The 19,593-nt window shown below is 41.7% G+C and overlaps 1 protein-coding gene across 1 annotated transcript in view; it reads left to right on the forward strand.

Annotated features, from left to right (window-relative positions):
- Window positions 1-19,593, forward strand: part of LOC136858487 (G-protein coupled receptor GRL101-like) — an 826,319-nt gene that overhangs the window by 587,411 nt on the left and 219,315 nt on the right. Inside the window, exons 8-9 of the mRNA XM_068225625.1 lie at window positions 3,886-4,038; window positions 16,258-16,386. Coding sequence (XP_068081726.1) covers window positions 3,886-4,038; window positions 16,258-16,386 — 282 coding nt within the window. The remainder of the gene's footprint in view (window positions 1-3,885; window positions 4,039-16,257; window positions 16,387-19,593) is intronic.

Raw genomic sequence — 19,593 nt, forward strand, 5'->3', positions numbered from 1 at the left:
ATGGTAATCTGGGTCTCCTGGTTGCTTGACACTGTTTTGCTCCGAGTGTTTCTAAGAACTGTTGGGGGCAACAAGATGAAAGTCACATGCAGTGCCACTTGAATGTGTTTCTATGCAACTTTCCAGTGTTTACTGATAGCTTATCATAATCCTCAACAAATGGCACCGACAGCTCAGTTTTGTCAAAAATGTTGCTTGGCACTCTTTTGCCCCGACCCCTTCAAATAATATTATAACAAAGCAATGTACAATGTACACATATTCACAAAATACATACTGTAGAAGAGATCATGAAACGGAAAAGCAGAAGTAGACCACATTTTAAATAACTGATAGATAAAATGAAACATTTTCACTTTCAATTACCAAATACGCAGAACAGGATACCAGGAATTCTCTGTCTATGAAGCATCCATAAGATGTCTACGAATTTCATTACCTAGCACAAATTTCATTCAGGGATTTTAAGGCTTGGATAAATGAAGAGTACCTGTGTGATTCAGTTCTGCACTTCGGTGAGTGAAATGTGACTGTCTGGTGTTGCGGGAATGAATATGAACTGGTAGCAACTGGAGTGAATTAGGACAATCTAGGAAATTACCGATACATTTGTGCATGAAACGTGCATTCACATACAGTACATACCTGTGCCTAGTTCTAAGTGATTCAGTATGCCTCGTTGTACAAAAAAAGGTAATAATCTCTCGATGGTAGCTTGGTACACAAACACCTTGTACTGATCCATTTTGCGAATCTGATCTATACTCGCTCTAATTAATTATTGCTGTGAAGGGGTCGACACTTCAGGACAGTACTTGTGGCAGGCTCCTCACTTTCCTCTATCATATCCGACCTCTCTTGGTCAACTCCTATCCTTTTTCCGATTCCGACGGCATTAGATCATTCGAGGTCTAAGGATTATTTTATTTTTACACCCTTCGTGGCTCTTGTCTTTCTTTGCTCGATACCTGCACTTTCCGAAGTGTCGGACTCCTACCATTTCTTTCTCCTAACTAGTGTTATTAGAGGATGGTTGCCTATTTGTTCTTCTTCTTAAAACAATAATTACCACCGCCTCAGAGCAGTATTCTTGACTTGATCGTATGAATGAGAAATACGGGGTTTTCAATGAAATGAAATGAAATGGCGTATGGCTTTTAGTGCCGGGAGTGTCCGAGGACAAGTTCGGCTCGCCAGATGCAGGTCTTTCGATTTAACACCCGTAGGTGACCTGCAAGTCGTGATGAGGGTGAAATTATGATGGAGACGACACATACACCCAGCCCCCGTGCAAGCGAAATTAACCAATTAAGGTTAAAATTCCCAACCCTGCCGGGAATCGAACCCGCGACCCCTGTGACCAAAGGCCAGCACGCTAACCATTTAGCCAAGGAGCCGGATGGGGTTTTCAATGAGACTGCGTGTTTAAAACTTCTGCAATTTCTTTATCAGGAAGCCTAGCTTTTTAAATGCTTTATTGACAATATGTAATACTTATTCATTGACAGTTAAACCGTTTTTATCACTCATCAAATTGCCTCTTAAACTAGACATGTAATGTTAGAATTAATTAGGCCTACTTGATAATTTACGTCAGGTATTTACTAGAGACAAATTATTTCTATATTCAACTGTAGGACTCTGAAAGAAGGACCTATGTGTTTAGTCATCATTTTGCTCGTAAAAGTTCCATTGGGATTATGCCGCAAAACTTTGTAGCGTGTAGTGATATGAGATGTAGTTCGATTTCCATCTGTATAGACTTTCTGCCTTCCTGTTCTTGCAGTCCATTGCCCAGTGCGCACCATCATGGAGGTTGTGTAGCCTACACGTTGCCACGTTGCACAACTGCCCTCCATTCACCCCTTCGTTGAGACGACAACAAACAGTGCTCCAAGAATGGAAAAAATACAACAAAACGTTACCCACTAACGATTCGAGAAATCATGCTGAACCCACCCATCAAACGGTTGAAACCCAGGAGACTATTCTGGGCTGCCTGTCAAATGTAAAACTTCAAAATTGAAGATGCGTCGAAGGAGAAATGATCAAAGTCACTACAATAAAAACGACCGCACGCATGTTCCAGGATTTCAATTGCCTCGGAGAGTTTGTTGGCTGTTAAACAGAATTAGATGTGGCCACGGAAGAACAAAGTCCGAGCTGCGTAGGTGTGAAATGTTAGATTCTTCGGTGTGTAGAAAATCTGATATCATTGAGGAGTACTTCAAGAGACGGTTTAACGGGGCTACTGGAAGGAAGTAATTAATGCCTCCTCGAAGGCTTTAGAATGGGTGAACTCGGTTGATGTCATCAGTTGATCTGTTTTACATGTGCTGTATTCAGGTTTCCTCTTTGTGATACTGCTGTAAATATCCATACGATGAAAAAGTACATAACCAAAGACTTTGGCTTTCAATTTCAATACAATCTGCACATAGTACGCTGGTATTTTAGTAAGTTTTACATACAAATACTTGATGATTTTTCATTTTAGCTGTAAAAGTATTAGTACCACAATTAAAATAAACACGCTGGCAAAGACTGTACATATCATGCCTCGATAATTCATTATATTCAATAAACTAGTTAGAAATATCAGACCGGGCGAGGTGGCCGTGTGGTTAGGGCCGCGCAGCAGTGAGCTTGCATCCGGGAGATAGTGGGTTCGAGCCCCAATGTCGGCAGCCCTGAAGATGGTTTTCCGTGTTTTCTCATTTTCACCAGACAAATGCTGGGGCTGTACCTTAATTAAGTCCAAGGGCGCTGCCTTCCTACTCCTAGGCCTTACCTATCCCTTCGTCGCCTTAAGACCTATATATGTCGGTGCGACGTAAAGCAAATTGTAAAAAATAAAATTAAAGAATTCAGATTTGTTTTCTGAAATAACGATTATCAGCCATTTATCATAGGCGAAGACACTTTTTAAACTCATTACTTTATTTTAAAATGGATGTTACGAAACTAACTGATTAAATACGCCATTTTTCAAAACTTGTTAAAGTATTTTTATTTAAATAATTTAGATATTTCTTCCATGACTCTCATCTACAGTCTCTCATAAGTATTTCCGCCACTTTTCTCATTCCCTGGCGGGATCGCGGTCTGTGTCTTTTTTTTTTCTAGTTGCTTTACGTCGCACCGATACAGATAGGTCTTATGGCGACATTGGGACAGGGAAGACCTAGGAATGGGAAGGAAGCGGCCGTGGCCTCAATTAAGGTACAGCCCCAGCATTTGCCTGGTGTGAAAATGGGAAACAACGGAAAACCATCTTCAGGGCTGCCGACAGTGGGGTTCGAGCCCACCATCTCCCGGATGCGGGTCTGTGTCTTACGTGTGGACTTAGTCGTGTTTTGCGGTCGAATACTTTTGCTGACGTCAATCCTCTATAAAGGGATGTACCTAGCTATTAACTATTGCGTATTTCGGTGGTAGTTAGTAGTGTGGTGTGTTGTGTTGTGTGAATATGAAGAAAAGTGTAATCGGACAAACACAAACACCCAGTACTCAAGTCAGAGGAATTAAAATCCTTCATCCGTTCGGAAATCGAATCGGGGACCCTCTGTACCGAATGCCCCGATGCTGATTTCATCTGAGAAGCTAAACTGTATACATTCGCATATATACATTTTATTAATATTGTGGATATTGGTAAAGTACCTCATTGTTTTCGTCCAACACAATGTGTTGGGTGTGTCTATTGGTATGAAGATATATTTCAATATTTTGAATGCACTCAATAGCTTTCTCTGATGTAGATAATATGTTTCCTACAGGCAAAGGATATATTTATATCTCTGGGACTGGAGCTTAATCTACAATTTCCACTCACGGCCTTAGTTTAAGACAACTTTCTATTAAACTCTGTATATTTGTTGACAGGTGTGACGCAGTGCAACCAAGCAGTGACACTCATGTGTCTCGTGCCAGCGGATCGCACTCGAGCCCAAGACAGATGTATCAGACCAGAGTTCATCTGTGACAGCCATAATGATTGCACCAATGGAAAATTCCTATCAGACGAGTTCGGCTGCCGTAAGTATGAACAAAAATAATATTCGGGATTTAAAACAGGTTCTCAGCACAGAATATCACATCAAGTGGTATATTCGTGTTATGCACTAGGATATTGTTGTTTAAAGGTGCCTGATATCTATGTCATCGGCCTATTAACAAGTATCAATTGTATAAATAGAAACAATTCCATGAAGTAGAAATAGAGTTATGAATGTAAATCCTACTTCCCAACCGTCAATTACTAATTTTATTTCGAATATGTGAGTGCTTTGATTGACCTCGAAGGTCTTGATTCGTTTGTTATTTTGATTCCTTCTCCCTCAACAAAACCCAGATGATCTCATTGACATAAAAATAATCTTTTTCGACTAACATTTCCCCCCACTTACGAAACACTGGAATTATGTCAGTAACATTTTATGATCGTGAGTTGCAGCGTCTGGAAGCAGTAATTAAATCAAATAATGTGCATATTAGAAAATATGTTCTCTGATGTAACTGTATTTACAATGTATTAGTGTTGCCATTTTTTACTAGATAATAATTTGTCCTATGAAAACAATTACCTACAATATAGTTCTGAATTACCTATTGACACTAAATAATAAATAACCTACCGAGTTGCTTATTCTTACGTTACACATTATATATACGCACCGTACTCTCATTCGATAACTGTGAATATATTCAGTCTGTCGAAAATATTGCAGGATAAATAAATTTAGACATCTGAAAAATAAAACATGTAACAAGTTATTAGACATGAAGAAGATGCGATTTAATTAAAAACAAGAAGATATGTTACGTCCATCAAATGACGTCATCAGATTATATCAAATCACATGTTTATATTAATTTAATTTTATAGTTTATGAATATTATGAAGAAGCGTATTTAGGCCTATCTTACAATTTCTATACCCTTTCCTAAAAATATTGTTGAAATATTTAAACTTCTCTTAATGATGTACTCCTATTGTACTACCTCTCTCCTCACTGATTCAGCAAGGTTTGCAACGCGTCATCCGTAATGAGAATCAGTGTGAAAAAGAAAGTGGGCTTGTAACTCGAAGATTAGAGGTATTGGTGAAATGAAGTCAAGGCCCAAAGGAAGCATGGGAATGAAAGAATCATAAGGCCTTGTAAATCTAATACAAAGTACAATCGAAGGTGGAGGAGAATAAGAAATAACGAAGTGAGGTTTGATGAAGGTTTATAAAGAATAGTTCAACACAAATGAGAGAAAGAAACGTCGAACTCAAGTAGAACGTGTGCAGTTTCAGAGGCACACCTTGTATTCGCGTCTTAGGGCAGGCAGTAAATACCACGGACGTATCACCCTCCCCCAGGTCGTCGGATGCACGTAGGTTTCGGCGTATAAGTGGCCACGGCTGGTCTGTGGTCCGACAGCTCTGCACTCCGACCCACCAACCGAGCAGAGGAGGGGTGGACACGGCTTTACCGTGGATCTACGCCTCTGAATTCGGCAGACGAAAAAGGGCTGGTTCCCAACGTCGGCTGTCCTAAAAGTGGTTTTCTGTGGTTTTCCATTTTCCGGCACTAAGGCGAATGCTGGGACAGTTCCTAGTATAAGCCACGGCCGCAAACCCCCTCACCTTCTCTGAGCATCTCCTTCACAGTTGCAAATCTCCTGGCCTGAGAGACGGCGTCACCGTCTAGAATGCCCGCCTCCCCCTTCAGGGGAGGAATGAAAACAATTTAGTCGTAGTAGTAGTAGTAATAGTAGTATACTCACCCATCCATACGCTATTCAGATTCTGTAAACATCAGTATGACGTCTAGTAAATAATTGTGTATATTATATTACCTCCCGTGTTGATTAAACTTATGTCCCCTACATGATATTCATATTTAATTTTGATTTAGTATATGTAATGTTTGAAATGGAACCTCGATGTCTTTCAAGGTCTTTTAAGCTCACAGAAGTTTCCTTCCTCCAGCCTATCATTTCAATCTTCTCCATAATGCGAACATTTGATTCTTCCTGGTTGCGACGCAGAATCACTCCTCTCCATGAAGTTCTTTTCTCCGTTATACCAGTACCGAGTAGCTTCGGAGCGGAAGGAAAAATTGGCGCTACCGTGGCATTAAATACAAGTGTTGACAAACTGTAGATGGCATAATACCACGAAGGTAAATATTGACAGCATTTTCTTCCTGTTTACCTACCTACCCTGTATTATTTTCAGTTAAGCATGACATATTTTATAACCTTGAATGTATCGAAACTATAACTGCCTTGACTAGGATCTGAGCCGCTGTAGTATAAGTCTCATTCAAGATGCTGAAGGTGAGAAAATGGGTGGACATGATATGATAGTAGGTTCCTGTATCGTTTTGTTTAGCAGATATACCAGGAGGTCCATTTCTTCCCACGTGAGTGGTAACCATACGGGAATACCAACACCAACCTGAACTCTGCTCTGCTGGAAAGACGGATCCATTACCTCATATCTTGGCGATGAACTCGTACCCTGACATCGGCATGTACGAACTGGTACCTCGACTCATCTGACAAGGCTACCTTCTTCCATACCTAAGAATCCAATGGCAATATTACTGCCCATGTCAGTCTTTATACCTTGTGACGTGCGGACGACGACTTATGTACCACACTGCGATGAACTGTCTCTGCATGGTATGGCTGCCCACACTTCGCTATTATTCAGCATTAAATTCACTATTGATTTGCTGCACTGTGGGCTGTTTACATCCTCTTACCATCGAACCTACCAGACGGCGAACCCTGTCAATAACATTTCATACACCACGACAGTTAGTTGATAATCTTGGCGTTGGTTTTACCCCAATTCGTGTGCTTACGGTACACTCTTCACACGATGGCCCGCAGAAGGCCCAGTTCCAGCTCGACTTCGGAGACGGATGATCGAATACTCCAACTCTTCTTCTGCTGTCATCCCTAGTGTCCAGGTCGCACTTCATTAGAGGAACACGCGCCACACACATGTCCTGATCAGTTGTTCTCATATTCTGAAACTGATGTTATTAGACGTGAAGAGCTTAACTTTCTTATTGAAAGCTGTTTTAGCTTGGTTAATTTCGCTAACCAGGTCTCTTGTACGTCTATAGTGAGTTTCTCTAATCGGTTGGCTGGCAGGCGCGCCAAGCTTATCTGCCTCCCGTTGACTCATTACTCCCCACTCCGTGCCATAGCAACAAGGGCAACACTTCGCTCACTTTATCCGTGCATGACATAAGATAAGATTGCAATTAACGTACTACAGTTATCTTGTATGGTTTCAAAGTTAACATTCTCGTAGCCCACTAAGCAGAACTCTTCGAAACCCCGACTTCTTGTGGAAGTAGGCGTATGTTCTGAACTTTCTGCGATTTTATTTCCATTTTCACTTTTAGGTTATCCCCTTCGCCATATTGCAGAAAAGTACGAACATTACATGCCGCTATGCGTCTACAAGTGTTAAATTTCGCCGGCCCCGTGGTGTAGGGGTGGCGTGCCTGCCTCTTATCCGGAGGCCCCGGGTTCGATTCCCGGCCAGGTCAGGGATTTTTACCTGGACCTGAGGGCTGGTTCGAGGTCCACTCAGCCTACGTGATTAGAATTGAGGAGCTATCTGACGGTGAGATAGCAGCCCCGGACTAGAAAGCCAAGAATAACGGCCGAGAGGATTCGTCGTGCTGACCACACGACACCTCGTAATCTGCAGGCTTCCGGGCTGAGCAGCGGTCGCTTGGTAGGCCAAGGCCCTTCAAGAGCTGTAGTGCCATGGAGTTTGGTTTTTGGTTTGGTGTTAAATTTCATGTCGTTTGAAGTAAATACTTGAGCTATCACCACCAGAGATCCGACGCGGACTATTCCGAAAAATTTCTTAAGAGCTAGTTATGATAATGTTGAGCTGCTGGTTCTTGCGAAATCCAGAGAGACATTAATGCGATGATTTCCCCTTGCCTTCGCACCCTATGCCGTTAACCATAGGGTTATTTCAAACGATTTTAGTGCCGATTTTCTACCCCACCAGCTCAACTACCCTCCAAGGAGACTGCTGACAGTTGGTGGAGGGGGACCACTTATACCGGCTGTCACTCGGTTGGACTCAATGCAATGAGCTCGCTGTTGCAATGAACGGTACTGTAAGAAGTAAGTTCTCTGACGGAATTATTATTACATCGATCTATTTTGAGTCTGATTATGTTATACAGGAGTGAATGATGAATGGCCTCAGGATATACTGTATTATCTCTCTATATAAACATGAAACGACGTCTGTTTGCCTTCCAAAACGACATCAAATCTAAACCACTGGGCAGAATGTGACGGCATTTTGCACATATATTCTCAGGAGTGCTTTATTTCAAAATATTGACCTAAAAAGTATATAATTTTATGAAATTACTTGCAAAACATCACGCAATACCTTAAATATACCTTCTTCAATACCTTCTTCCGTCTCGCTCTATCACATCCAAACGACTGGACCAAGTGGATATTTGGTACGGATATGTCACACATATTCAGTTTAAAGACAAATTAATTCGCTACGGACTCGTACACTTGTTAACGTTCAGTGTATTTACATAACCTCACCTCCCACACGAGGAGGGTGTCTTGAACTCTATGCATTTATTGTCACTGCCTACAAGAAAATTTCGCCATGCCGGACAGAATTGATAGTATTGCTAACAAAAATACTCAATTCTTTGCCCAGCATGTAACACAGAGATAGGAACCAAAGAAGCAATCGGATGTGATGGCGTGTGTGTTAAATGGTTCCATAGATAATGCATTTATGTGGGAGCGGAAGCTTTTAATGCACTCAAGTCATCGAAAATCAAATCAATGTGGTTATGTTCTGAATGTAAGATGGCTCTTGAGGACTGGAGAACCGGGAGAAATGCCATATGGCAAGTCCAATTAGAAGAAATTAGAGAAGAACTGCGGAATTCCAAACAAGAAGTGGAACATTTTCAACAGGATATTATGGAAAAACTGAGCCTGATTGAAACCAAGATCTTTGCCCAGGAAGATTATATAAACAGAATCAGTCATACGGGGAACCGGAACAACCATCCAAGCAAAGAAAACAAGTCGAAATCCAAACTGTACGGTGCAAGCCAGGTTAATGGCAAAGATCAAAAGGAGAAATTACAGTTGAAGACGATAGGTAAACAGCCATAATCCAGTGCAAAGGTAAAGGAAACCAGGGGAAAGGACAGAATAAGTAATAATAGATAAAGATAGAAGCAAGGCAACCATACGCCATAGCATAGGAAGGTACAAGCGAGACCATCCAAATATAATGGACTCAACATCAATACAAAACACTGTCATCGCTAGTGCACCAGATGTATATGAAGCTACGGTGTCCAGACGGCCATGCATGAACAAAGACTCAAAAGAAGTGTGGTCAGCAGCAAAGAAGAAAACTAGCGCAGTAAACGAATAAAAACGAAAACAAATCAAATGAACTTGACAAGTGAAGAACAATTTTGAAACAGCTGAGAAGAATGGCTGGTTATACGGAGGCAGACTCAGCCCCAATACGACCACAGAGGCTTTGGTAGAATATCTACAGGAAAATGGGATCTTTGGCAAAGTCAAAAGCGACACGGGCACAAGTAAGGCGTTAAAGGTAGGCATTCCGTTGAAGGAAATTGATAAAGTGTACAAAGAATCTCTCTGGCCAACCAACGTGATCTCTCGGTCATTTTGTACGCCCTGGAAATACAGAGGGCGGCAATGAATAAATAAGGGTAATGAACTGGAATGTTGTAGGGTTGAGGGGTGTAATATATAGTATGCCAACCGATGTGTTTAGAGACTCAGACATATGTGTGCTGACAGAGATATTTATAAATGTAGATTCAGGAAATGACATTGAAGGATTCTACAATATTCATGTGTTAGCAAAGAAAGACGTTAGAACAAGGCCGCCAGGAGGGGTAACATGCCTCATAAAACCGGAACTGTTCCATTCAATGTTCTAATAAGAGAAGAAGACCAAATGGTAGTGTAGACACGAATATGGACCATCATTAGCGTCTACTTCATACCACATTATAGCCCTATAGATGTAATAGACAGCATACGAAGGGAAAAAAGCGTTGTGCCAGACGATGAAAGAATGATATTATCCGGGGATTTCAATTGTCCAATTGATAAAACTAGCACCAAACAGATTTAGTCTTGGAATATATAGCGGAAGAGGGTATGACCTTAGCGAACAACAAAGGTGAACTCACCTACATATATCCCAATGGAGGCAGTGCAATTGACCTTACCTTTATAAGAGGATTTCAGGTACACAAACATGGTCTCTTGCTGGACAATGATGGAGCTACGTTGAGAAAACAGTTCTAACACAATTGAACTTAAAGAACATTATGAAAGACCATCAGATACATCAAAGATTTACGAGAACACTCAACCAACGATACTACAGTACAGGAGAATGAGCACAGGACTGCAAACATCCCCCAGACCAACAAGGACGGAAAACTAGGCGAGGCATTAAGACATTGAGTAACTCATCACCAGCGCAATCGCTGAAGCCCAAAACTCTCGCCGAGCACATAAATGGTTTGACCGAGAATGCTATGAGCAGAGAAAAGCCACACTTGTCTGTAGAAAGCAAGGCAAACTATGGACAAAGATTATCTGCTGAAACACCAGGCAGCCATAAGAAAGTAAGTAAGTAAGGCAGAAGGAAAAGGAGCACAGAGAACGGGAGGACGAAAAAAGTAAAGGAAGCAGAAGAAGACCCATACTGAGCACTTAGACATAAAAGAGCCACGTTTCCCGACAAACATCCCGATGGCAACATGGGAGGAGCACATGAAGCGAGCCCCAAAGTGCCAAGGAGACGAGACCGACACTCAGCATAAATGATACTCGTATAATGGAAAATAGCATGGCCGTTAGACCAGTGAAAGTAAGGAAGGTAATATCTGCAGGTAAACCGCGCAGGGAACCAGGTCTGAACAGGATCTGCACTGAACACTTAAAGCTATCATTGCCCTATCTGGAAAATATCTGGACACAACTCTTTAATGAATGTTAAAGGAGGTCATGTTCCACTTGACTGGCGCAAATTGATCATCAAATTACTGCACAAAGGGAAAGGTGACACAAGCGAACCGGGCTCCTATAGAGGAATAGCACTAGGATCAGAGCCCTTTAAACTGTTAACAATGACGCTGACTCAAAAGCTGAGTACCATAGTGGACCCGCTTCTACCAGAAGAAAAATTTGGCTCTAGGCATGGTCGATCCACTTTGATAGCCGTTGCAAAGCTACTCACAAAGATTCAAGAGAATGTTAAGGGCCATAAGAAGATGTTTGCCATCTTCATCGATCTCAGCAAAGTGTTTGACACCGTGAATAGGAGTGCGCTTATTGAGTGCCCTAGCTGACAAGACTAATTAGAAATATACTGGCAAAAAATCAAATATAGGTGTGGGATGGGCTATCAAAATCAAATTGGATAAGTCAAACGGTTGGTGAGCTACATGGCGACTCACTCAGTCCAGTATTATTTAACATCTACACGAGCGAAATAGTCACAAGAGTCACGGAAGGAGTAGCAACACACGCATCAACATTTACGCAGATGATATGACGCTTGCCTCAGAAAACATAGAAAATCTACAGAAAGCGATGGACCTCGTTATGGAGTGGACAGAAGAAAATAACTTGGTGATAAATGATAGAAGGCAGAAATTTTAGTTTTAAGGAAAGAAGGTAGACTACACATAACATAAGCTATAACATGCAGAGGACAAGTGCTGACCCCAAGGAATCACTTTAAGTACCTGGGCATCACCATCCAAGTAACCGCATCAGCCTGTACAATCCATATAAGGGAAATACTAGCTGCTGCTATACAAAGCAGAAGCGACATCAGACATACATCGAGAATGTCGGCAGCCACGGCAATGGATTATTTGAAGTGAAAGTGATTCCCGTGTTTGCTTATGGACTTGAATTAATATGGGAACACCTACCAGAGAAGCAAGTAAGGAAGATTGAAAACCTAAAAGCGAGACACTAGAAAAATATACTAGGTCTCTCAAAATACAGACGGTCTCGCTACACTTATGTACTGATGAGTGAAACATTTCTAGTAGTGGACCCGAGGCTACAATTGCTCTTGCCAGCCACAGCTGCATACATGGAGCTCCTACAAAAGTTGCAAACGAAAAGGAATAACATAGATGAAGAATTCTACATCAACACGTCTATGCAAACCAAAGACTTGAAGGAAGCAGAATACAAACTGAGGCACTTAGTGACACGTTTGGCAACGCATGGTTTCCACTACTGAATTTGCAGTCTGAAGTCGTTTCACAAGGCAACGTACGAGTGTATTTGCGGTTTGTGCGGAGAAAAGTGCGAAAAATATCACGTCATGAAATGTACCAACAGAACAGCATCACTGAAGCAGTTCTGTTTAGAATAATTTGTAATGTACTCCTAGGCCGGGCGCACATTGAGAAGCAGTTGGCCGCAGAGCAGGGCAGAGCAGAGCAGGACAGCGCGCGGCTGACGAAACTGCAAAGTGCATGTGAGCGCACATTGCCACGCAGGGTCTCGTCGGTTTGCAGTAGGAATAAACATGTTTTCTTCAGACTCTGTGATATTGGGGCATGCAGCGTAAAGGGGCTTCTTTTCTTATTCTTCAAGCATTCATTATTTTTTCTCATTTACCTTGTGCTGATGACCACGAGACCAGGCGAGTTGGCAGTGAGGTTAGGGGCGCGCAGCTGTGAGCTCGCATCCGGGAGATAGTGGGTTGGAACCCCACTGTCGGCAGCCTTGAAGATGTTTTTCCGTGGTTTCGCATTTTCACACCAGGCAAATGCTAGGACTGCACCTTAATTAAGGCCACGGCCACTTCCTTCCCATTCCTAGGCCTTTCTTATCCCATCGTCGCCGTAAGACCTATCTGTGTCGGTGCGACGTAAAACAAATTGTAACAAGGTGACCACGCGGTTGTACACTTTAATACAATCCCAATAACAACTACCAGTTTACAAGACTGACCAATATTTCCATGTTACGATCTTCGGCGTTCGTATGGACAAAGCAACAAAAGTCTAAATTCATTTTGCCTGGTTTGAAAATGGGACACCACGGAAAACCCTCTTCAGGGCTGCCGACAGTGTTCTTCGAACCCACCATCTCTCGAATGCAAGCTCATAGCAAGGTGACCCTAACCGTACGGCCAACTTCCTCGGTAAATTCATTAATGTCTATCTCCGTTATCATAGCTGGTACCATAAAACAGTATAACCCCCCCCCCCGTGGCACTACAGCCCTGAAGGGCCTTGGCCTACCAAGCGACCGCTGCTCAGTCCGAAGGCCTGCAGATTACGAGAGGTCGTGTGGTCAGCACGACGAATCCTCTCGGCCGTTATTCTCGGATTTCTAGACCGGGGTCGCTGTCTCACCGTCAGATAGCTCCTTAATTCTAATCACGTAGGCTGGGTGGAGCTCAAACAAGCCCTCAGATCCAGCTAAAAATCCCTGATCTAGTCGGTGATCGAACCCGGGGCCTCCGGGTAAGACGCAGGCACGATAAAACAATAGAAACATAAATGATCGGAAATTGCATTCTCTTTAACTTCTGATTCGAAGTATTCATTAATAGGATCAGAGAGAGAGAGAGACAGGGAGAAAGCATTTATTTACAAATGTTCTGCTAGTTGCCACAAGACACAGTCTACTGAAATAAATCAACATTGACAATCTATTGTGAACGCGTTTTCATTTGACAAGACATGCTAAATTATTTTCTTTCCTCATTTCTTCACATAAATGTGATGGTAGATGACGGCCACGGAGTCGGCGATGATGATCTCCATAACCAACATTAGACCTCGACGTGAAATACCCAGTGTTACGAGAACTTGGTTCACGGATTGTTACATAGATATTTGAGAATTACATTTTAGGCCTTCCACTAAACTAACGTTGTACCCAGCGTGAATAAAGTTCTTTTTAGCCTAGACTGTAGTTCCTTATTCCCCGCACTTACATAAATTAAAATTAAAAACTGCATTGTAGTCCACATAGTACAAAACATGGCAAGACCGAACGGCTGTGGTAATTTTCTCCGCCATTCCTCAACTAACTGCGTGACACGTGCGCAGGAATCTGTGTTTCGAAGACTGCGCATGGTAGGCGGAAGTAGGTGCAGAATCGGCCTGCTCTGCTCTGTCCTGCCCTGTCTGTCAACTTGCGATGGTGCAATGATTTGTGTGGATTACAAAAATCTGCTCTGCGCTGCGCTGCTTTAGCTGCTTCGCCTGCGTCCCAATGTGCGCCCGGCCCTATGCCCATTGGGCGCGTTTTCCTCATTATTATTATTTTTTAATAATTAACCGTTTCAGAATGGGAGTCATTATTATATAGCCATTTACTGAACTTGTGCAAATGGTTAATCCACTAAATGGACTTAAAATTTAGTTTTTTGTAAGAAAACGTGATATGCATTTTCTTTTTGACTCTAATCGTTCTGAAGGAAATTCAGGTTTTGCATGTTAGAGCGCATGTTCCAGAACATCCGAACTTAGTCCATCAACGGCGAGCATTCACTCTCTTCCACCAAGGGCGCGAAGTGACACGGCACTTATGATTGTTGTCGGAGCGCGCGCTCTGTACCGTTTGACTCGGTCTTGCTAGCGTGCGTGTCGTTTGTTTTGTTTGTTTGTAATATAATTTCAAAGGTGAATAGACATACACTCCACAAGAGGCGCTAACATACTGAATCTTGAGGAAAACTGAACGTTGGAGCTTGTATGTCTATCCCTATGAAGGTCTCAATCACCCAAACATGATGGTGAAAGAGTCATGGAGTATCTTATTCCATTCGAGAGATAGTCGCCCAAGAAGATGAACATAGTACGTCCGACGCTGACACGATGTCACCCACGCTGTCATCTTGTGACATACCTCACTTTTCCATGCAACATATATGTTTCATTTCATTACACACAGCGCGTTGTCACTCCTAAAACTTATGACCGTGAAGTCAGAAGTCAGCTAAGGATAGCATGATGGCAGGCAAAATGGGCGGTCATACAAATTTTGAATTCGAAATTTGTTATTTGAAAATGTCACGTCCCATCTACTGTACGATGCGTCATGATGCACCTGCGCTACGGGATATTTCACCCTAACAGAAAGCGGCTCTCTGAGACTTCTCCTTGAGGCACTGAAGAAAGAAGTGGAGAGAGAACTACGGTGTAACTGGAACATGTGACAGACGACCAAGCGAAAGTGATTTCCACTCAAATATACGAATCACGCATTGTACGGATTCTCAGTCACTTAGCACTTGTTCTTCACTAATTCACTTAACACTTGCTTGTCACGTTGATTAACTTTCTGCGACTGTTTGCAGTCAGTACTCATGGTCCAAAATGGACCTACTTTTAAAACAAGACTTCTTAAGTTTTGTTCCAATTATATTTAAACTTTGATATATCTTTACATTATTTCCGTAACTTGGAATTATTCCTGTCTGGTAATCTCCCCATTAAACCGAACCCATGGTAGGATATACGAAATCGGGGCTGATATTCCTGCTATGAATAAACCGTTGTTTTTACTTTTTAAATTCATTCAAACGTTAATTCTCCTTGTTTCCTCTCGAGAAATTACTTAATGGTAATTAAATTCCAGAGTCTTTCCGTTCATAAATTTTGTCTGTGAACCTTCTGCTCTAGACTGGCACCCATTTTCTCTAGAAGGAGGAGTTCATAAAAAATCAGACTGCGAAACCACGGATATTTCGTTACTTAAAGATCATGTGTTACTCGTCACATTTAGCGCCCAAGCGAGTGGCGAAACTTTAGGGCACGTCACAAGTTGGCTTACACCATGTCTCCTAAATTCTGAATATCATGTAAAATATATTACTTTTTTAAAAAAATGTCAAAATTGTATGGTCAAAGTACAACAGCTAGGACTGGAATAGATTGGCTACGTAATAAATAATAGTCTTACTGTCAAAAAGGGATTGATGCTTAATTGTATTTCCCCCTAAGCATTGTTCTTAAAAATATAAAAAAAATAAGTAAATTAGTGAACATACAAAATACATTTATAATCCATGTTTTTAGGTACACCATATAAATTCTCAGCACACTATTCTTAGATTTTTGACAGTTTAACAAGAATTCAGTAAAACTTCTGTCTTTGTAATTAACTTTAAGCAGTTGTATGAATCTGTTCTAGCTGGCAGTGAGATACACCAACCTCCAGAGCGCTCACTACTGTGTTCTGACAGCCGATCTCTCCCGGAGGAGGAAGTTCGCTGCGACTTCAAGTGGGACTGTCTATTTGGAGAGGATGAAAGAGATTGTGGTAAGAGGTTCTCTCTCTCTTTATCAGTAAACAACATGTATAACTCATTATTATTTCGTTTTGAAGCTGAAAACATCGACCTTTTAAAATGATAATATGGTAAAACCTGTGGAGCTTACCACCTCTGTATCATGACCATCTGTTTTAACTGACCATATCTTTATCGAACCTCAGATTTAGATTTGTTTATATCATACATGTACTCTCTAAGTTGACCACCTGTCTAACTTGAATCTTATTCAAAGTTTGATAATGCTTTATAGATTTTTCACCGAGCTCGACACCTGCAGTCGCTTAAGTGCGGCCATTATTCGGGAGATAGTGGATTCAAACCTCACTGTCGGCAGCCCTGAAGATGGTTTTCCATGGTTTCCTATTTCCACACCAGGCAAATGCTGGGGCTGTACCTTATTTAAGGTCGCGGCCGCTTCCTCCCCACTCCTAAGCCTTTCCTGTCCCTTCGTCGCCATAAGAACTGTCTGTGTCGGTGCGACGTAAAGCAACTTGTAAAAAAATTGTGTAACTTTACGAAGTTTTGTTAAAGAAATACTATTCTTACCAATTGTCATCCCCAACAACTTGTTGTATTCAGGGGAGAAAAGTCAGAGGGTTAAATTTAATTCGAGCTGCACGGGAAGCCGTCTCCTCTAGCACTGTAGTGTCCGTATAGCCTTAGTGAAAGCTGATAATACAGAGATAAATGCAGTTATTATGTTGGAAGATGAATTGAAAACATGTGATCATCATAACTTTCTTCCACCATCAGAAATAATGAAGTAATCTGTGATCAAATTCCCTGAAGGACTGCGTGACTGCAAGTTTGAAACTTGGAAATCTGTGTCAGGAAGAGATCAATGGGTAGCAATGTACAACGCGGTGCCGAGGTTAACAGATGGGTATCTATTTCGGAGTGGGTGAAAAGTTTAAAGATGAATACAAATGTCGCTATGGTTCGAGCCATTCCGGATCGGTCCTTAGATGGTACGCAGTGCCGGAAGACCGGAACACTAGCTCACGTCTTGGGACAGTGTGACTCCGGAATGAGCACTCGGAACTCACTTCACCACATTATAATAGGTTAAAGAAAGCTGATACCCTAAGGAAGAAAAACTGCGATTTAGATGAGGAAATGTCCTGCCTTGCTGTGAAAGGAACGACTCGGAGAATTGACATGGTACTGTATTCCACTTACACAAAGTGAGACGTAATGATGAACCGCAGAAAAATGTTTGATTTTAGAAATGGACAGACAAGAAAGAAGAGTACCGGTATTTATATATTATACATATTATATATATTATATATATTTTTCTTCAAAGATAAATATCACTTGGAACTAATCGAAGTCTATGGTCATTTACTGGGAATCCGAGAGGTCATAGAGCTACCAAGCGTTTTGAAGAGTTTAGGAAGATATTTGGCTTACCTTCCTGTCACAGAGATGAGATTGTAGTGAAGGTGCTGAAGATAACCCGCCAAAGCTTAAATCACAATCTCAATATAAATATTTGAGTACGATTTACTATAGCTACATTATCAAATTTATGTTATTGAGTATACTGAGTCCTATGGGGCTACCTTCGTTGGAAGGCAGGGTTATAAAATAAAAGATAAACAGTTTATGAAAATGTTGTGTAGAAGAAATTCCTCGTAATTGCACCAAGGCTAATTTCGGAGACTGCACTGTACTTTCACAACCATCCTTGTGCCTAAAATTTGCTATTGTACTGTATTCATACTTGTCAAACAACGCGTTTTCATCAATGTTTGCGAAGATAAAAGAATGCGCATCCCCCAGATCAAAAATATCGGTATCTTATATTTAACGTAGCACACAATATCATATTTAACAGCGAAAAACAAAATAAAGAATTAAAAAAGAGAACATGAATCAGAAAAGGAAAATTACTACAAAAGCAAATTGCCCTCTAATTATACAACAGATTATGCGAATTCTATGAAAGATGGTTTCAAATTCTACAATCCATTCAGAGCGTGATAAGGATTTTAATATATATTTATACAAAACTCAGAACCAATTTGATGTCATCGATAGTAAGCGGGCCTTCTTAGGTTCGACGTACTTTTATCACAAGCGCAAGAAACCTTACAATAACAAGAGTAGCCATGTATGTATGTGGCGAGGTGAAGTACATAATTATTCTGAGCAAGACAAATCGTACTGTGACAAGTGGAACGGGTGTTGTCACCATCAATACTGCCTTGACCGTCATCAGGAAATACGTCAAACCTTGTACAAGCGCAAGACGTGAACACAATGTGTTTTAGGGCTGACGATCGCAAGTGTACATTTGATTAAAAATGAAAATGTTGTGGGTATATATACGAGGGCTGTGAGTAAAGTAGTAGCAATGTAGTTCAGACACTCACAGCAGCTCGAGCATTCGCAAATAGGATATGAGAGCGGTCAGCTCGCACCGCTGTTGTCGATGTGTAGTGTGCATTAGACGGGCATCCAGTTGGGACTGCTTTTCCTGTGTGGCGTTGAAGTGAAGAGTGTCGATTTCAACCGCTCTAAAGCATGTTTCCAAAAGGTGATTAACGTCCGTGGCTTAAAATCGAGGTTGCCCGTAGCAAAAATATATCTGAATGTTATTGAGGATTACGTGAATCCTGTGGCGAGAATGCATTAGCGTATAGAACGGTTGCACGATGGATCAAGGTGTTTCGTGCGGGTGGGATTGAGACTGTGGATTTGTACTGCACAAGTCGGCCGTCCATTCCTCAATATCAGATAGACATCCTGAGTGATCTCCTTTCCGTAGACCACCGATATAAGGGAATTATCCGTAGAGGCTGGACTCTGTCATCAAACTGTGTGGCACATACTGAGGAAATGTTTTAACATGTTGAAAATTGCATCCCATTGGATTCCACATCAGATCAGCGACGTACAGAAATAGCACCGGTATGCATTGACTGGCAACCATTGGGCAGATACCGCAACGAATGAGGGGTATTCCTGCAGCGTATTGCCGCCATTGATGAGACGTGGACACGAGCCTGAATTAAAGCGCCAATCGAATGAATAGAGTCACTGAGGTTCGCCACGCCCATAGCAATTTCAACAGGAACACATTCGGGTGAAGCTTATGCTGATTGTACCATACGACTGCGACGATGTTTTTCTTACGCATGCTGCGTCTGAGCGACAAACCATCAACAGAGACTACTACTGACGATTTC

Source organism: Anabrus simplex, chromosome 1 (assembly GCF_040414725.1).
Source record: "Anabrus simplex isolate iqAnaSimp1 chromosome 1, ASM4041472v1, whole genome shotgun sequence".
Taxonomy (NCBI): domain Eukaryota; kingdom Metazoa; phylum Arthropoda; class Insecta; order Orthoptera; family Tettigoniidae; genus Anabrus; species Anabrus simplex.